This window comes from Rhododendron vialii, chromosome 4a (assembly GCF_030253575.1).
Source record: "Rhododendron vialii isolate Sample 1 chromosome 4a, ASM3025357v1".
NCBI classification, from domain to species: domain Eukaryota; kingdom Viridiplantae; phylum Streptophyta; class Magnoliopsida; order Ericales; family Ericaceae; genus Rhododendron; species Rhododendron vialii.
The window spans coordinates 25,625,595-25,645,172 of NC_080560.1; the positions used below are offsets into that span (position 1 = coordinate 25,625,595).

At 37.9% G+C, this 19,578-nt stretch overlaps 1 protein-coding gene and 1 long non-coding RNA gene across 2 annotated transcripts; one reads left to right on the forward strand and one right to left on the reverse strand.

Annotated features, from left to right (window-relative positions):
- Positions 1-895: 895 nt before the first annotated feature.
- On the forward strand, positions 896-19,479 carry LOC131322277 (probable envelope ADP,ATP carrier protein, chloroplastic). Its single transcript, XM_058353543.1, has 10 exons — positions 896-1,400; positions 3,854-3,910; positions 5,271-5,333; positions 5,444-5,500; positions 5,597-5,680; positions 5,797-5,865; positions 5,942-6,054; positions 6,139-6,308; positions 18,348-18,426; positions 18,979-19,479. Exons 1-10 carry the CDS (start codon positions 1,026-1,028, stop codon positions 19,100-19,102), a joined length of 1,191 nt encoding a protein of 396 aa, XP_058209526.1. The 5' UTR covers positions 896-1,025; the 3' UTR covers positions 19,103-19,479.
- On the reverse strand, positions 17,439-18,059 carry LOC131322280 (uncharacterized). Its single transcript, XR_009198796.1, has 2 exons — positions 17,943-18,059; positions 17,439-17,877 (listed from the first exon to the last, which is right to left on the reverse strand). It is a non-coding gene; the product is annotated as an uncharacterized LOC131322280 (long non-coding RNA).
- Positions 19,480-19,578: the final 99 nt, after the last annotated feature.

The window sequence follows — 19,578 nt, forward strand, 5'->3', positions numbered from 1 at the left end:
GCACCACCCTGAATCCGTGTATGAGAGAATAAGGAGAATATGGGTCAATACTTTTTTTATTTGCTTTGTTTATCTGATACAGTATGCTTTGTATTTGCATTTTAATTTGAACACCACGAGGCTCCTAATACGAAACTTCATTTCTAATTCTATGTTTTTTTTCTTAAATTATATTTTTCTGTCAACTAGCATTGTACTTGTTTTGATGCATGAGATTAAAAAATTTCACAATTTTTTCTTCTTAAGCTATATTTTCTATCAACTAGCATGCTTGTTTGATACACAAAAATGAAAAAACACTAATGTAATTTTTTGATCTCGTGCATCGAACAAGTACAATGGTGTAGGTGGTCTTTGGAACTGTAAAATGACAGACGACTTTTGGACCATGTTCGTTTTGGAATTTTGGAATTTGATTTGTAGGTAATGATTGTAGCAATAAATAGAGTAATGATTGGATATATGGGTAATGATTGTGGAGAGATAAAGAAAAAAATGAGAGTAATGATCAGAAATATGAGTAATGAGTGGAAAGAGAAATAGAATAATACTTCCTCCGGATTTAATAGTCCGTAGTTCAATTCCAACCGGATAAAAAATGAGTTATATCCATATTTGATAGTTCCTAGTTCAATTCTAACTGAATAAAAAATGAGTTATATCTTTCAATTAGTGATGAATTTTATATTCAATATGGATCTTGTAAGATAGATTTCAATTAATTTTATAAGATAATATTTTCAAAATTACATAATATATTATTTCAAAATTATATAAACATTATAAATTATAAAATATAATCGATCGAAAAATGACATGAATTCCTAAAAAAAACTAATAAATCCGGATGAAGGAGTAATTAGAATTCAAAATCCAAAACTCCCCGCAACAAGGTCTCACAGTTCTCGCATCCCGTGCGTGAGCACCTACGGAAACAGTATCACAGCTCCAATCTCGCCAACTACTTGCCATTTTTCACCTTATCTACTTCCCCAACAAACTGCACAGAAGGAAAGAAAGAAGCCATGGAGCTTCTCTCTGTTCAAATGCACCAAAGGAAAATCACTCTCCACACACCCGCTCTAGTGTTCCGAGACATTCCGGATCTCGAACCTTCTCATCCTCACAGTTGTGACTTAGTCGAACCAACCAACGCCCGACAACTATGGCGAAACAGGTGGCTCAGCAGTGGCGGCGGTTTCGCCTGCGTCTCGATGGAGGCGGCGGAGAGGAGAGAGGACAGAGAGTTCCTGCCGACGACTGCGCAGCTGTTGAAGCACCCGCTGGCCCTTGCCGGTTTGGTGCCCCGAGACGCCGCCCTCTTCACCGCCGGTGCTATTGCCGGAGCCGCCGCCAAAACCGTCACGGCGCCTCTTGACCGTATCAAGCTTCTTATGCAGGTGATGTTGTTTGTTTGCCTTCATAATATTATTTTCTACTTGAAATTTGGAATTAGGTCGCGACTTGTTTGCCTCATATAGTAGATCTTTGTATTGTAGGGATTGCCTTGTATCTTTGGGGTTTTCTGGAATTAGCGGCCGGTATGGAGTTGGGGAGCATGATTGTGGATGTGGTGATTTAGCCCTGAGAACGCATTATGCAAAAGAGGGCAATAAGAAAATCTTCAATTCAGATTAATCTCTCATGAAATCTGAGATGTGAAAGTAGAAATATTAGATGTTAAAGTAGAAAAGAGAGAAGAAAATTAGGATGACTGTTTTTATTTTTAATTTTATTGGCAGGGCCGCAGGTTCTTTAAACAGTTCAAAAGGTAGTTTAGGAAATTAAAATGTGAGCCAACCACAAACTGACGTTCACACCAAAAGCCAAAAGGGGTGTACCTTTTATTATAGTAAGTAATGGGTTGTTTGGATTGGTGTTTGAAATTTTTTTTGAAATAATAAGTGGAGAGAGAGATGTTGAAAGTAGGGTTAGGGGGAATTTTTTGAAAAATTCTTTTCGAAAAGGGAAGAGAACAAGGCATAAAGTATCTAACTCAAAACCAATTGGCAATGAGTGAAAAGGCCGTTCAGGCTCATATACTAGTTTAGTTTTGGAGGAGATAATTAACCTATGTGGGACGAACTCCAACACTCCCCCACACATGCGACCCTGACTTGCACGTGGTGAGGTAAACAAACCATCCAACACATACGACAACGATCAACGACAAACGAAGGGTGAACCAACCATCAACGACATAGAGTCTTGTCCAAAAGCCTTTGAAAGCCTAGCTCTGATAGAGCATGTTAAAGCATCCAACTCAAAAATAATTGACAATGAGTGAAGAGGCCGTCCAGGCTAATATACTAGTTTTGGAGGAGATAATTAACCGATGTGAGACAAACTCCAATACATATTATCGTACGGCAACCTTTCTATGTATGTGCAGTGGACAGAGTGGGGGGAGCCAAAATTTGGGTAAGTGGCTTAAATCTTGATGTGTGCAATATTTAGTACAGAATAGAAGGTCACACATATACTTACATGTGATTGTATACATTGAATGGGTATGGTTGAAGGGTTCTTAATTAAGCAAAAGTGATGGGCTAACATGAAATTAATGGCTAAAATATTGGGACAAAGACCAAATTTTAACGGGGGGGGGGGGGGGGGGGGGGGGTGGGGGGGGGGGGGGGGGGGGTTGGAGGGGCAAATAGGTAATGTTAGTGATCGACGAGAGCTGTTGCATGTTGTTGCAATCCGACCTCCTTATTGAGTCTAAAATGCTACGCCATGCAACCTTTTATTATGTGAGACAATTAACAGTATTAACCTTTGAAGTTGTGTACTTCATGATCTTTAACGCTCAAAGGTTATTATTTATATAACAAGCCCTAAATTAATTACTCTGGAAAGCGTATTATACCAAAAGAATTGTATACATTGGTTCATGCGAGGAACTTCATAGTTTGGAATTCTCTAGTGTTGAAGGGATACTTAACTACTATTTTATATTCCTAATTCCTTTATTAAAACTCTAGAGGTGACGATGCTATGTATACATTGGTTCATGCGAGGAACTTCATAGTTTGGAATTCTCTAGTGTTGAAGGGATACTTAACTACTATTTTATATTCCTAATTCCTTTATTAAAACTCTAGAGGTGATGATGCTATGTAGTTTGGCAGTAAATAAGAAAATACTATTAGAGTAATGGAGTTTCCCAATATAATTGTAGTGGTGGCCGTCACCACTATTTTTTGCTCCATCCTTTATATATGATCTTAGAGGGGTAAATTGATAGGTATTTTAAAAATCATAAAGTAAGCTATAATCACTGAAAAGTTTATTCTAGTTATGACACCCAATACTGGGGGTTTAACTGCTCGAAACTATTTTTTGCAGGCTGGGTAAAGGTGTATATTTGAATTGTGGTATGAGGTTACTGTCTAGCTCATCTTGAATATTGAGAAAACTGGCAATTTACTGCTGCTGTTTGCGTGCTAGATGAATTGTGAGTGAGCTTGCTCATACTTTTGGATTTCATGTTTTCTCTTGAAATAAAAGTTTTGTTGAACAGTTACTGAATTGCAGAAATTTGAGCGAGAGTGAAATGCATAAGTTTTGATGGTGGGGAGTCCAGAGAATCCTGCACTTTTTTCCCCTTTTCTCTGTTGAGAAGCTTGTTTTATCACTAGAGTACTGCTACTCTGGCTGCCTTTTTGGCTCCATAATATCAAAATTGTGACATTGGAGTTAAATGCACATGTTTGAGAGGTGGCCAGTACAGAGAATATTAGTTTGCTTTTATCCTTTTGCTAGAGACTTGTGTAATCAACAGGGTATCAGCTGCTTTGATTAGTGGTTGAGGTCCAATTCCATAGTCCTAATTAGTCTAATCTGTTTGCAGACTCATGGATTACGAGCTGGACAAGAAGGTGCTAAGAAAGCAATTGGGTTCGTTGAGGTTTGTTGTTGTCCCACTTACCACTTATGAGTTATGAGCACCACCTATTTGATTCGGTAATTGCTCCACATATGACCAGCTATGTTTGCTACTACATATGCTTCTGGTCATTTATGAGGATTCTAATGTAGTTGACATTATCAATACTGAAGCCTTTTTTACTCATTTCTCACATTCGTCGTCCAGACATTACCCCTTGTCAAGTTTGTAATTCATACTCATCTTTCTTGTGTTATAATGTGTGGAAAGGCAATTCCATAGGATGGAACGAGATGGAAGCCTGTTAGTTAGCAGGTATCGAATATTATTAAGATTGCTGTCATCAAATTTATAGGAGTCAATGTCCTAGCCGACCCCAAGTGATTGGGACATAAGGCTTGGTTTCGTTTGGTACTGTCCTATCTGTCTTATGGTGCTGGGATTTCCTCATATGCCTGTTCCGATGCTTAATGCCTTGTTTGGATCATAACTTGAAAATTTTTTCCAACTCAAAAAACACTTATTACCCCTACTTCCGATCATTACTCTCATTTCTCTCTCTACTCATTACTCCTATTTCCAATCATTTCTCTCATTTCTTTCTCTATCTCTCTCCACTCATTATCCCAAAAATTCTTTTCAAATTTTCCAAAGTTGTCATCCAAACACAGCATAATATATACTCACTCTGCTGCTTGTTTGCTTCAACATCCATGACAGCTAGCCTATTAGCTTTAGTATTCCATTAGCTTATTAGGTTAATCACTTTTCCTTTTCTAGCCTGTGATTCCTAGTATCCTCAATGAAGGAGCTTAGCCTCAATTTTCTACTATATGGCGCTCTAATGTCGTTGTCATAGCTGCTATTTGCATAACAGTATGACTTAATTTATATGGTCCGTGCTAGGCTTCTTCTCTCCATTTTTGCATCCACTTCTTCTCTGTTTCATCTATGGGCCACTGAAGAGAAGGGTAGTTTAGAAGATTGTTGTCCTTTGCGGAATCCCATGGAGGAGGAACACTTTAAATTCGATTATCTGCTACTTGAGTGCAAGATAAATCCACAAGATCGTTGAGATCTGGGGAAGCAAATATGCATAGCCACCTGTGGGTGAGAGAACACGCTTCAGTAGTATCGTGCTTCTAGTAAAGAGTCTAAAAGAATTTGTTCTTGCTCTTGTCAGCTAAATCAAACAATATTACAGGATCATTTGTCATTGCATTTACATGCAATGGATTGCTGCCATACCTTTCAAGTTAAGCAACTTATTTGTATGATGTATCATGTACCTGGCTGATGTAGAACAATCTGTGATGACTTATCTTTCATATGTTAATTTCCTAGTATTTGGTAATGGTGCCTATCTGGACATGAATTACAGGCTTTTGCATTGATAGGGAAGCAAGAAGGGGTTAAAGGGTACTGGAAAGGCAACCTTCCTCAGGTCCTTTGCATCTTTTGCTTTGAATTTGTTCATGGATAAGGTTTTTCTTATTAGGAAAATGCATTTTCTCCTTTTGTTAAGTCCACTTAACGTTTGCTTTCAAATTTCAGGTCATACGTGTCATACCTTATAGTGCAGTCCAGCTGTTTGCTTATGACACATACAAGGTAATAGAAAAAGTATTTTGAAAGAAAATAGGAAGTCTTAACTGGCTTAGATATATCTATAATTTTCATTGTCCAGTTTACCTCTTGCCTTTCTAGAAACTTTTTAGCGGGAAAGATGGCGAGCTCTCTGTTATTGGCAGACTCGCTGCTGGTGCTTGTGCTGGCATGACTTCAACTTTTGTAAGTAATATAGCAAATGAAATCGCTTATGATGGGTGATTATCTGCATTAGACTTTTTTTTTGTGGGTCTCTCCACGGATTAGATCTTAATGATTGACTATTTGTTTCTTTGTAGGTAACATACCCTCTAGATGTCTTAAGGTTAAGATTAGCTGTTGAGCCTGGGTGTAAAACGATGTCTGAGGTACTTTTGACCAGCTCTGTTTCATTGCCTTTTTTATGGCCGGAAGATCTCTTTGCGATTTTATTGGATTTTGCAGGTTGCCTTAAACATGCTAAGAGAGGAAGGAGTTGCATCATTTTATAAGGGTCTTGGACCTTCTCTTATTGGAATAGCACCTTATATTGCTGTGAACTTCTGCATTTTTGATTTGTGAGCCTACTCTTTAGCAATATTTCTTCTGCCACTTCTGGAGGCCAAGTAATATTTTCTCTCAAGGTTGGATCTATCTGTTAGGTTGAAGAAGTCTTTACCAGAGAAGTATCAAAAGAGGACAGAAACATCTCTAGTAACAGCTTTGGTATCAGCTACTCTCTCCACGCTTATGTGCTATCCTTTGGATACAACAAGAAGGCAAATGCAAATGAAGGGTACACCTTACAAGACTGTTTTGGATGCTCTTCCAGGTAACTCTATGCTTTTATTACCAACAGTTTTTGTAACACCCCGATTTTCCAAAGAATTTCGGAAGCATTAATTAGTGATTTCTTAGGAAAATATTAATTTAATCAAACATGATTCCATTAATCATGTACGAATATCTCAAAATAGGAATTCAATTTATTACAAACCCGAAATAAAAATACTAAGTTTTGACAAAATATTAAAGTATCTGTCACTTTATTTGACCAAAAATAGAGAAGACTCTAGTTCTAATATGAATCCCAAGCAAACTCTGGGTCGATCTCCACAGCCGAGTTCTCTCCTAGAAAATACTACTCACATCCGGGTCCTTACGCCCTCCTGGTTCTTTGCAAAATCTGGCATGGATGTCGGGTACTCTGTACCGTGAGTGATGAGGTTCACTCAATAGAGTAATCCCAACCCTACCAACCCCTTACTTTACAGCTTACAGTCATTCAATATAATAGTTGATATCAAAAGTAATGCAGCAGAAATACACCTCATTATTTTCTTACTATCTATTAATCTTATGTGTATTCTAAGATCTTTCTCTGCAAGATCCATTCCTCCCCAACCACTAGTTATGATTGTCCAATGGGTTAGCTCCCTCTTGTTTGTCCTGCACCGGTGTTCTAAGTGAATACACCAAAGTTACGTACCTAGCATGGATTCATCTACAACCATAACAACGGGGTAGCTTACCATACCATTCCATGACTAGTGCTCACGTAGCAATACTAATGTTCTCAATCTCATAGGGTACTGTACCGTATCCAAGGCCTTTTACCGTTCCCTAGATACTATACCCGGGGTCCTTTATCGTCCCCCAACACTTCAATCATCTCACACAGGGTACTGTACCGTATTTGAGGCCTTTTACCGTTCCGTAAATACTGTACCCGGGGTCCTTTACCGTCCCCCAACACACCAACCTATTTTACCAATTTATCCTTTACTTATCATAGTCTATGTGATCGCTACTCACAACCAACCCATGAACCTAAGTTCAATCCAGCACATACAATCGTAGCATAAAATCTCATAATTCAACAGTTCATGATCGTAGCATAATAATCAGGATAAAACATTGCATTTGATATGTACGATAAAGTAATCATGCAATGTAATCATAATTAAACAAATTCTAATGTAATCAAGTAACTTCACGTTGTGACCTTTAAATACTTTAAAGGTATTTTAGAATCTTATTAATTAGGTTTTAGCAAATTCATTCACTATTTGTTCTAAAATTTATAAACAATTATCTCATTAGAATTCATAAGGTGAAATAATAGTTGTAGATTTTAAGGACCTTTTAGTCTTTACTCAACATAGTATAATGCTTACTATATTTTTAAATAGATCAAGTAGTTTTTGGTAAATAAACTTTACTTTAACTTAAACAAACTAAACAACATAAACCTTTACTGTGGATATTAGTATGCTAAAAAGTAAATAACATTTTTTTTTATCAAAGGTAAGAAGTCTTTTGTCACACTAACTACTATTGTTAAAAATATATTTATTGATGTTATTCTAAGGTACCAACTGTTGGGAAACTGAATCCCCAAGACCCAGTAATGACGCGTACAGATTAGACAACAAAAATTGTAAAACCCTATAAAGCGGAATTAGGGTTCTACCTCAACTCCCTGCGACACGAACGCTGGTTGAACTTGTTATAGCACGTCTTGCTATAAACCACGAATACTGCTCGACCATACCTTACGATCTTCTATCGTATTCCCTGCACGTCTAGAGCACGAACCAAGTGTGGACTCTTTCGTGATCTGTTTGCTCTCTCTAAGCCTGCCTCTATTTACTGAATAATAGAAAAACATCATCCTGACCTAAAGAGCATAACGTGTATATATAAGGCTACGATAGGGACCTAAGGAGTAATAAGTCTGGGCTCCCAGTGTAAATAAGAAAACTTAATCCCACCAGGATTCTATTTCTTATTTCACTAATTATAATTCACCCCACTACAGAATTATAATTGTACTCCCGTCCTTATCTCAATTATATTACGAGCTCCATGATATTAAATACTCATTAATCTCCCCACGTTAAGATTACAGATACCTGTTGATTAAAATAAATTACTAACAATCTCCCACTTAATCAACATCTTAACTTGAGACTATCCGCTTAACTTATTCGATATGTCGGATACAAATATCCACCTGCAGGGTTTGACATAATCGAAACTTATAAGCTTACTCAAGGGGTATCATCAATCCCTATCGGGACGTGGATTCCATTAATAATTAATAGTTGTCATATACATAATGTTGCTACCCAATTCACCGAGACTATTGACCGTACAAAGATCTCACTATTTAATGAATCAAAGTCAACAACATTAAATATATACTTCTAATAATTATCTTTGAATTAAGAGCATAAGTATTCATAATAACCATGAGATTCCAATTGTCTTATAAAGTTAGTATAAAGACAATTACCTCAATACGGTCCCGTTCAATACACACAAAGTATACTAGCACAATGAGTTGGAATTAACACCATTCCCTGTAGTCAAGAAAAACCTACTAAAATATTGTGCTACAGTCCTACCGATGGTGTGTCAAATTCCATCTAAGACTGTGAACCATAACTTATATTCCACAAGAACCGATAATCCAATCTTCTGTGTGTAAGCCGTACTCTACACACTGGATTATCTACTATGTAGAATAAAAGACACACATGCACAACATACAAAATTATCATGCAAATATTGCCCATAAAAGATTCTCATCAAAAATGGATAAAACTGATTAATAATTAAATATTAATCCATCATATAAAAACATAACTTTTACATAATCTCCTAACAAACTCCCACTAAGACTCAAAACCATACTGCCATGCATCTCACTCCCATTCCTTCTACGTGACTATCAAAAGTCTTAGCTGGTAAGCTCTTAGAAAAAGGATCTGCCAGGTTATTCGCTGATGCAATCTTGGTCACAGCAACATCACCTCTCTGTACGATCTCTTGAATCAGATGATACTTACGCTCAATGTGTTTGCCCTTCTTGTGAGTCCTTGGCTCCTTCGAATTAGCAACTGCACCGCTATTGTCACAATAGAGTGTAATGGCTGATTGCACTGAAGGGACCACTTCCAGATCCAACAAAAAGTTTCTAAGCCAAACAGCCTCCTTGGCTGCTTCAGAAGCTGCCACATACTCTGCCTCCATGGTAGAATCAGCAATGCAAGATTGTTTGATACTCCTCCAACTTATAGCTCCACCTCCCAAGGTAAACACATATCCTGAGGTAGACTTTCTGGAATCCCTATCTGACATGAAGTCTGAGTCTGTGTACCCATGAGGTACCAGACTATCTGACTGGAACACCAACATATGATCTCTAGTTCTTTTCAGATACTTGAGTATATGTTTCACTGCAGTCCAATGTTCTTGCCCTGGATTAGACTGAAATCTGCTAACCATGCCAACGGCAAAGCAAATATCAGGTCTAGTACACAACATAGCATACATAAGGCTTCCTACTGCCGAGGCATAAGGAACTGCCTTCATTTTCTCCATCTCTTCAGGTGTTTTAGGACACTGATTCTTGGATAGATTGATTCCATGTCTAAAAGGGAGGAACCCTTTCTTGGAATCTTGCATGCTAAAACGGGCTAAAATGACATCGATATAAGTAGCTTGTGATAAGCCCAACATCCTATTCTTGCGATCTCGTATATGCTTAATCCCTAGGATGTGACCAGCTTCTCCCAAGTCCTTCATTTCGAATTGGCCGGATAACCACACTTTCACTGAAGATAACACTCCCACATCGTTTCTGATGAGCAGGATATCATCGACATATAGTACTAAAAACACTACAACTTTTCCGTTGCGCTTCTTGTACACACATGACTCATCCGGACATTGATCAAAACCAAAAAACTTGATTGCTTGATCAAAACGAATGTTCCAAGATCTAGATGCCTGCTTAAGCCCATAAATAGACTTCTTAAGCTTGCACAACATGTGCTCCTGACCTTTTGCTATGAATCCATCTGGTTGCACCATATAGATACACTCATCTAGATTTCCATTAAGGAACGCGGTCTTTACATCCATTTGCCAAATCTCGTAATCGAGATGAGCCGCAATGGATAAGAGAATCCGAATGGACTTAAGCATGGCTACTGGCGAAAAAGTTTCCTCATAATCGATCCCTTCTTTCTGAGTATACCCTTTCGCAACAAGCCTAGCTTTGAAGGTATGCACCTTCCCGTCCGCCCCTCTCTTCTTCTTATAGATCCACTTGCACCCAATGGGTTTAATCCCTTCAGGTGGTTCTACAAGATCCCAGACCCGATTAGAGTACATAGACTCCATCTCCGATTTCATAGCCTTTTGCCAAAGTTCCACATCTTTATCTTGAAGTGCCTCATTGTAGTTACAGGGTTCAGCATGTTGATCATCAGGGATCATTTCAAAAAACTCTCCCAACAACGTATACCGACTGGGTGGAACAGTAACCCTCCCACTACGACGAGGTACCGATGTGTCAATAGGTGCCTCTACAAATATCTCTTGTGGCATTTCCTCCTGCACTATTGGTGGTAAAGAAGTTTGTGCCGGTCTCTCTCCTCTCAATTCTTCTAGAACAATTTTACTTCTGGGTTTGTGGTCTATCACATAGTCCTCTTCTAAGAACCGGGTATTAGTGCTAACAATGACCTTCTTATCCGCAGGACTATAAAACAGTCCACCTCTCGTTCCTCTAGGGTACCCCACAAACAAGCAAACTTTTGTTCTCGATTCCAACTTATCTGCGTTCCCATTCAGCACATGTGCTGGACTACCCCAAACCCGAACATGCTGGAGACTAGGTTTGCGCCCAATCCATAGTTCTGTGGGTGTAGATGGTACTGACTTAGATGGTACCAAGTTAAGAATATACGCTGCTGTTTCTAGTGCATGTCCCCAAAACGAAATTGGTAAATCTGAATAACTCATCATTGATCTTACCATATCCATAAGAGTCCTATTCCTTCTCTCTGCTACACCATTTTGTTGTGGCATACCTGGAGCTGACAATTGGGATGTAATCCCTTCAGCTGACAAGTAGTCCCTAAACTCTCCCAAGAGGTATTCACCACCACGATCAGATCGTAGTGTCTTGAGACATTTACCCAAACGCTTTTCCGTTTCCGCCCTATACTCCCTGAATTTCTCAAAGCATTCGGACTTACGGTGCATCAAATAAATGTATCCATACCTTGAGTAATCGTCAATAAAAGTGACAAAGTACTCAAAACCACCTCTAGCTTGGATATTCATAGGCCCACACAAATCAGAGTGAACCAATTCTAACGGCTCTTTGGCTCTATATCCTTTTGTTGAAAAAGGCCTTTTGGTCATCTTACCTTCCAAACATGATTCACAGACTGGAAGTTCCTTAACTTCTAATGAACCTAAAGGTCCATCTTTAACCAGTTTAGAAATCCTATTCAGATTAATATGACCAAGACGTAAGTGCCAAAGATACGTTTGGTTCAATTTCGAAGGCTCTTTTCTCTTGCATGGTAAATTATTAGTGTTATTCAATTCATGCAGTTGCACTGTAGGAAATATAGGATTTATAATGTAGAGATCATCCACCAATGAACCAGAACAGATAAAACGTTTATTTAACTTAATAACCACAGAGTCACTAAAATAAACCAAATATCCATCCTTTATTAACTTAGAAACTGAAACCAAGTTTCTTCTAATAGTAGGAACATAAAGACAATCTCTCAAAATTAAACTCCTATTACTACTAAAATTTTAAAAAAATATTTCCTACTGCAACTGCTGCCACTCTCGTAGCATTTCCCATATGTAGATAAATCTCCCCATCACTGAGTCTTCTGGTTTCCTGGAACCCCTGCAATGAATTGCAAACATGATTAGTGGCTCCCGTATCTACACACCAGGTACTGGTAGATAACACCGCTAAACATGATTCAACAACTAGTGAAAAAGATTTACCTTGTTTGTTCACTTTATTGAGAAAAACCGGACATTCCTTCTTCCAGTGTCCTTTCTGCTTGCAGTGAAAACACTTGCCCGTAGGCTTTTTCACTCCACCTTGAGGCGCATGAACTGCCTCCACAACCTTTTTCTGAGACTTATTCTGCTTCTTCTTGCCTTTCGGCTTAGAAGTAGAAGCCTTCTCAGCCACTAGCATTGATGGTGGTTTCTTCGCAACCAAAAGACCCTCAGCTGCTTGGAGTTCCTTAAGCAGTTCCGCCAAAGATAAATGCATTTTGTTCATAGAATAAGTCAGGCGAAACTGCTTAAAACTCTCAGACTGCAGTGAGTTGAGAACGAAATCGATCTGGGTTTCCCCATCAATTTCAGCTCCAAGGATCTCTAGTTCATTAAGAAGAGCTATCATCTTTAGAACATGATCCCTAACCGGGGTCCCTTCAACATGGGTGATGCTCACCAATTCTTTCATAGCAACTAGCCTTGCTGCCCGATTCTGATCCCCAAGCATTTCTTTGAGGTTCAGCATCATATCAGAAGCAGTTTCCATAGCTTGATGCTGATGTTGCAATATATTCGACATAGAAGCCAAAATATAACACCGCGCCATCTCATCAGCCTTAACCCAATCTTTATAAGGCTTTGCTTCCTGTTCTGTGGCATTTTCTTCAGCAGTTAACACAATATTCAAGTTTCTTTTCCAGTCAACATAGTTTGGTCCAGTAAGTTTATTTTCTTTGAGAATAATGGCAAGTGGATTGAAAGAGCCCATTTTTGAATCTGAGAATCAAATAACATAACAATCAATTATGAAGGGCAATAAAAATTTTGAATTTCATTTTAATATTGGTTCCCTCTACCACATGTTAAAAGAAAAACATTGGCAACCCTACACACCGTGAAGAGCATGCCTCGATGGGAAGTCTCTACTCTTTATCATTCGTGTAGATAGGCACAACCTTTTAATTTTACTATCTAGACACTATACCGTGCCAAGCAAAATTAAATAGCCAATATAACTTCGGTCCTATAAATAATAATAGTGACTCAGATGGTGAGGATACTATTATTTACAGCTAAGTGTATACCATTACCTAGCCCCATGACCCATTGTTCCGTTATGAATTACCTCAGATGGTGTAGTAATTCACACAACAATCATTGTAGACCTATCCTTTAAGGAAGTCTGTACCGATGAGGGCATAATTAATTTTGCCCGATGGGGGGGAAGGTTCTAAAACCATCACACAAAATTAATTACATCATCTACATACTAGTAATGGAGACCGTGGGATTTATAAAAATAAACTCCCTCTCCCACTTAGTTATTTAAAAAAAAATTTGTGAGGGTTATCAAAAATTTTAAGTTTGCAAAAAACGTGATCTAGGTCAAAAGCCATATATTACCATGTTGTCCCAATATGGTAAACTATCACATATGCAAACAATCATAGAAACATGCATAAACATAATTTAGAAAACATAATAAAATATGCATCCCAACTATTATGGTCAAAGATGCAATCCTTGAGCAACAAGGAATCCTTCCAAACTTGAAATCCTTAAGCAATAAGAAGTCCTTCCAAACTTGAAATCCTTCGGCTATACTTGTGTAGAAGACTTAGATAGTTTGAATCAATCAAGAAAACCAAAATCCAACCGTGCTTAGGCAAAAAATTTCGGATTTAACATATTCCCGCGTAAACTGCACAGCTTTCAGTATTTTGGCCATATCTTCTTCATCTGACCTCCAATTGAAGTGATTCAAATTGGGTTGGATTCGAAATTCAATTATCTACAACTTTCGTGAAGAACAGATTTTCTGATTCCAATGTTTACTGGGTCGAAATAGCCCTGCAATCAGACCCTACGAATCTGGAAAAAAACTGTTGCGAGCCAAATAACTTGAATCTTTTGTATCTACCATCTTCGATCTCCGAATAACCGTCGAATGCTATTACAATCGAAGAAACATACAAATATCGATCTTATGCCTCCATTGGAGTTCACATGCTACATTAATTATTACAACCACGAAAAATAATCGTGGCAACCAATAAATAACACATGCTACGTTAATTATTACAACCACGAAAAATAATCGTGGTACCCAATAAATAATAATAACCACGAAAAAATTATCGTGGGATCCAATCACATAAAACCAATAAAAATCATGTGACCATAATAGCTGGGTAAGAACGCTGCAAAACAAGGGTTAGCACAGTTCTACGTTCTACCTTCTATAACCTACGGACAACATGGCCTGTTTAATCCATACGCGTGATTACAGCCTGCTCTGATACCACTGTTGGGAAACTGAATCCCCAAGACCCAGTAATGACGCGTACAGATTAGACAACAAAAATTGTAAAACCCTATAAAGCGGAATTAGGGTTCTACCTCAACTCCCTGCAACACGAACGCTGGTTGAACTTGTTATAGCACGTCTTGCTATAAACCACGAATACTGCTCGACCGTACCTTACGATCTTCTATCGTATTCCCTGCACGTCTAGAGCACGAACCAAGTGTGGACTCTTTCGTGATTTGTTTGCTCTCTCTAAGCCTGCCTCTATTTACTGAATAATAGAAAAACATCATCCTGACCTAAAGAGCATAACGTGTATATATGGGCTACGATAGGGACCTAAGGAGTAATAAGTCTGGGCTCCCAGTGTAAATAAGAAAACTTAATCCCACCAGGATTCTATTTCTTATTTCACTAATTATAATTCACCCCACTACAGAATTATAATTGTACTCCCGTCCTTATCTCAATTATATTACGAGCTCCATGATATTAAATACTCATTAATCTCCCCACGTTAAGATTACAGATACCCGTTGATTAAAATAAATTACTAACACCAATAACATATCTATACATGTTATATAGTTACTTTCACAACCTCAAAGCAGCATCCATCTAATCAATGTAATTAATCCCAGAGTGTATTTGTTAACACATTGGTAATAGGAAATAATAAATAAATCATATAACATGTAGGGCCGATTTGTAAACTAGTGGAATTTGAAGGTGTAAAGTGTAATTCTAGCAAAATGTTTTAAACCCATTTTCGTGGGTGCCACTGACGGCCTAAAGAAACAGAGTAATAGCTTGGTCGGCTGGTTCATATTTTGATTGATTTTTTCCACTTTCCACTTTGGAACGTTCAAAATTAATACACAAACACTTAATATACTTAGGAGAGAATAGGAAAGCGATTAATCTACCTCAGGTTCCGGCCAAAAAAAGCGGGTAACGGGTTTGGACAATTTCGAAAAAATTGGAAAAGACAACGTGGGGGCTGACTTCGGGTGATTGGGGATTGGTTCGGAGGTGCTTGGAGTCGTGCTGAGTTCGGGTAGCTCGGATTGGTGTTCGGATGTGTGCGGGTTCGTTTTCTCTCTAGACTTCCATGGACGAAATTTGAAGCTCTCCCTCTAACAACAAATGGAAAATGGAATGAGGTGGGGTGAGATTGGCGTGCCAAATGGCAATGGGTGAGGGAGTATTTATAAGAAAATGGTGCTCTCTCTCTCTCTCTCTCTCTCTCTCTCTCTCTCTCTCTCTCTCTCTCATCTCTATATCTCTTGCACTCCAAGTTTCCTCTCCATTGAAAGCTTGTAGGGCTACATGATAGGATAGCATAGGTCGAACCTTATCCCCTTACCCACTCTCTTTCTCTTGGCTAGCTATCTCTACATATACATACATATGTTTATAGGGGACGGTTCAAGGGACACCCAAAAAAACACCTAAAAAAAACACCCAAAATCTCAATCTCATATTTTCCGATCAAATTTTTATGATCTGAGCCGCTTAATGTGTGCAGAACGTGATTTTAAAGGTGTTTGCGAGAAATCGGCAAAAAAAATTACCGGAAAGTGCTTGTTTTGAGCAGTTTTTAATTGAACCGTTCATTAAATCTAAGCTAAAAACTGCTCAGATCAAGTCTTTCCCGTTCATTTTTTTTGCTAATTTCTCTCGAGTACCCTTAAAATCACATTTTGATCACATTGAGCGGCTCGGATCATCAAAACTTGATTGGGAACTATGGGGTATTTTTTTAGGTGTTTTTTTGGATGTTCCTTGAACTGCCCCCTTATTTATAGATTTATACATATATAGGTGGGTAATGATTTCTAGGACTAGGTTGTAATGGGTAGGGCTAGGGTTTCCTAGAAAGGGTAGGTTTAGGTTTAAAATAATAAATCTTTAATTTTATTCGGGAAAAAATTTGACTGAAAATTTCGGGTCAACCAACAGTAGCAACCACAAACTGTGGTTGTATCATAATGGAAATGGGTTGATTCATAAATATAGCATCTCCAAAAAATTGTTGTACACAAAGAATCACTAATACGGACATGGGGCATGGCAATCCTGAAAGAATGGGACAAAATGACAACGGGGGGCACAACAAAGGCGTGTAGTTTTGAATAGTTTGATATACATTGTTGGGCCATTTCTTAACAACTTAAGCTTTTGAGATAATTTAGTAACATGGTATTAGAGGTCGAGAGAGGTGTTGGGTTCAAGTCTCGGCCTTTGCATTTGCATTTGCTCATTGCTTGTTACTTTCGTATTTTGTTTGGCTCTATCTATGAATATTTTCATCTCCGCGTGCAAAATGAGGTTGCATGTAGGGTAGTGTGTTGAATAGTTTGATATTTATTGTTGGGCCCATCTCACAACAGCTTAAGCTTTTGAGATAATCGGTAGCCTAATATATATTATTTTTACAAGACTTGGTTATTTGTCTATATATTGTATTCAGAAACATCCAAATCTTATTTCATGCATTACAGTCCCTACCTTTTACTTTTTCAATATTATAAATTAAGCAAGGGCTACATCATGTTGAAATTTTATTTTGTAATTTTTACCTTACATCGTTATAGTACCATAATTTAAGCCTTGAAATAAGTTTTCGAACTTGTAAATTGACTCTTGCCGTGCCCCCAACTGTGTCAAACTTGAGATGTGTCTCCGTTTTGTCTCCTATTTAAAATCTATACAATTAATTGGACATGTCTCCTGGAGTGTCTTGCACATGGCCCGACATGTCCAATACAGGTGCGGTGACGAACTAGCCGTGTTTCATAGGTTGTGATCGTATACTTGGACATTAACCTGTCCTTAGAAACGGAGGCCTTTTGTTCTCAAGCTTGGGATCAGTTAATAAAGGTATCTGGTGCATATCTTGAGAAACCGAATACGTCTTAGGCTGGGGACCTAAAGATTGATTGTCGCCATCTCTGTCACATGTTAGATTAGAAACTAAATCTTATATTCTTCAGTTATTCTTGTCTATTTTTCTGTGAGTAGATAATTTGGTAGATAATTATGCAGTTACCCCTAGGCCCTACCCTCAAAGTCTCATGACTTAGTTGCCTTATTCGTGGAGATTTACATTCTATTTTTGTTTATAATGTCCCTACTACCAGATTTATTTTAATGAAAATCAATTGTTTTTGGTCGTCTACGTTATAAGTCAGGCACTTGGAGCTTCATTCTCATTATTTACTGTCTGGTGGCTACTATTTGATCGACTTATTTTCTTCATATTAGATGTCTATTTGCAGAAGTCTGGCATCATGGGTTGGAAATGTATGCAGAGCTCACAACACTTTTGCTTAAGACAAAAAATAAGAGTCCTTTCCAGACTTGCAATGTCGTATTGTCTCTTGTTACATGGACTTTGCTGTTGATTTTTAGTTGCGAGTCTTGTGAGTTCTGACTGTTCTCAACATTCTATTGATTTTGCTTATTCAGAAAAAAAAACATTCCATTGATTTTAGTCTTGGTATTTTAAGGGAGTACTTATGTATATTCTCATTCAGTTAGCTACAGTGAATAAACATGAAGTAATAGCTTGCTTCATCTTATATCTTTCGTGAGGGTAATTTCAAGTTATTGCTTTTAGTCTTTTATGATGTATCCATCATTATACATAGGGTAGTTGAGTTTCTGAAGTCCTAGTTAATATTTACTAATTGCAAAAGGTATGCTTTGCTCCTGCTGATGCAGGTATAGTGGCACGTGATGGTTTGATTGGCTTGTACAGAGGTTTTGTTCCCAATGCACTGAAGAATCTACCAAACAGCAGGTTTCTGTTGCAATCTTCCTACTGTTTATCATATACTCTCTTCTCTTGTAACATATACTTCAGTTTTCAATTAAATGAGTTCCAGGTTTTCATCTCGAGTTTTTAGTGGTTAGCTATCTCATGATTTTATATTCAGTTAGTTGATCGTAAGAAAAGGGGCTATCAGGAAACGAATATCGTGCTATTCAGCTCATGATGCCCTCTAGTTTGAATGGAGGATTCATTCTCATTGGTGACAAAACACTGGTGTTTTGAGTTTCTTCTTAATATGCGATGATGACACTATTATGTAGGAGGGATTTCTGTCTTCATATTAGGAATGCATTTAGGAAGATAATTTACATTGGATCCAACAGCTCAAATCAATCGCTTGAACCTCTATGTTCTCACTGATACCAGATACTGAGTTGAATTGGGCCTTAAAAAGAATTGCACCTTTCCACTTCCAGTTGTGTTCTTTTTATTAGTAAATTGTAATGATTTTACCTTTGCTACTTATCTTTGTTTGCTTATCTTTTCCTTTATTCAGCGTTTTATTTCTATCTTTTGCAGCATTAGGCTTACCACATTCGACACTGTTAAAAATATAATAGCAGCCGGTGAGAAAGAGTTGCAAAGAATTGTGGAGGAAAATCGGAAGAAACAAACACAAAGCAATAGCGCTTCAACAGACTAGGTTTTCGCTGCTAGATGTTTTCACTACTAGATTTTTCTGCTGAGAGATCACTATTCAAGTCCAATGCAGGATATCTGTATTTTGGGTGCCAAAAGCACATGTTGGTAGCTGGACTTCTTGGGCTATCAGGAATTCATTTTCCTTCAGCTGTCAGTGCGATTATTTCTCATTTTTGTTTTTTGTTGAATGATGGCAAGTCATTGTTGATGTTGAAATACCACAGTTAGTCTTGTAAGTTATAGTTTACTCATGTGGGAATTCGAGTTGTGTGAACTAGAGCTTTCTGCCCTCGTCTCCTCGTACCAACAGCAGAAAGTGGGATGTTGGATCTTACTCATCTTAGTAGTGTTAATAAAAAAGGAAGATGTTTAGTAGTAGATGAACTAGTCTTTTGAACATCGGGTTGATCTCTCTCTCTCTGAGATTTTCTTAAGTTTGTGTCATGCCCAATGTTTCATTTTCGGGTCATTGGGTGA

Excerpts from the sequence above, each read along its gene's own strand:
- LOC131322277 (XM_058353543.1), top strand. The coding sequence starts at position 1,026 with ATGGAGCTTCTCTCTGTTCAAATGCACCAAAGGAAAATCACTCTCCAC. Across the intron at positions 1,401-3,853 it reads GTATCAAGCTTCTTATGCAG|ACTCATGGATTACGAGCTGG; the intron begins GTGATGTTGTTT and ends ATCTGTTTGCAG. Across the intron at positions 5,501-5,596 it reads TTGCTTATGACACATACAAG|AAACTTTTTAGCGGGAAAGA; the intron begins GTAATAGAAAAA and ends TTGCCTTTCTAG.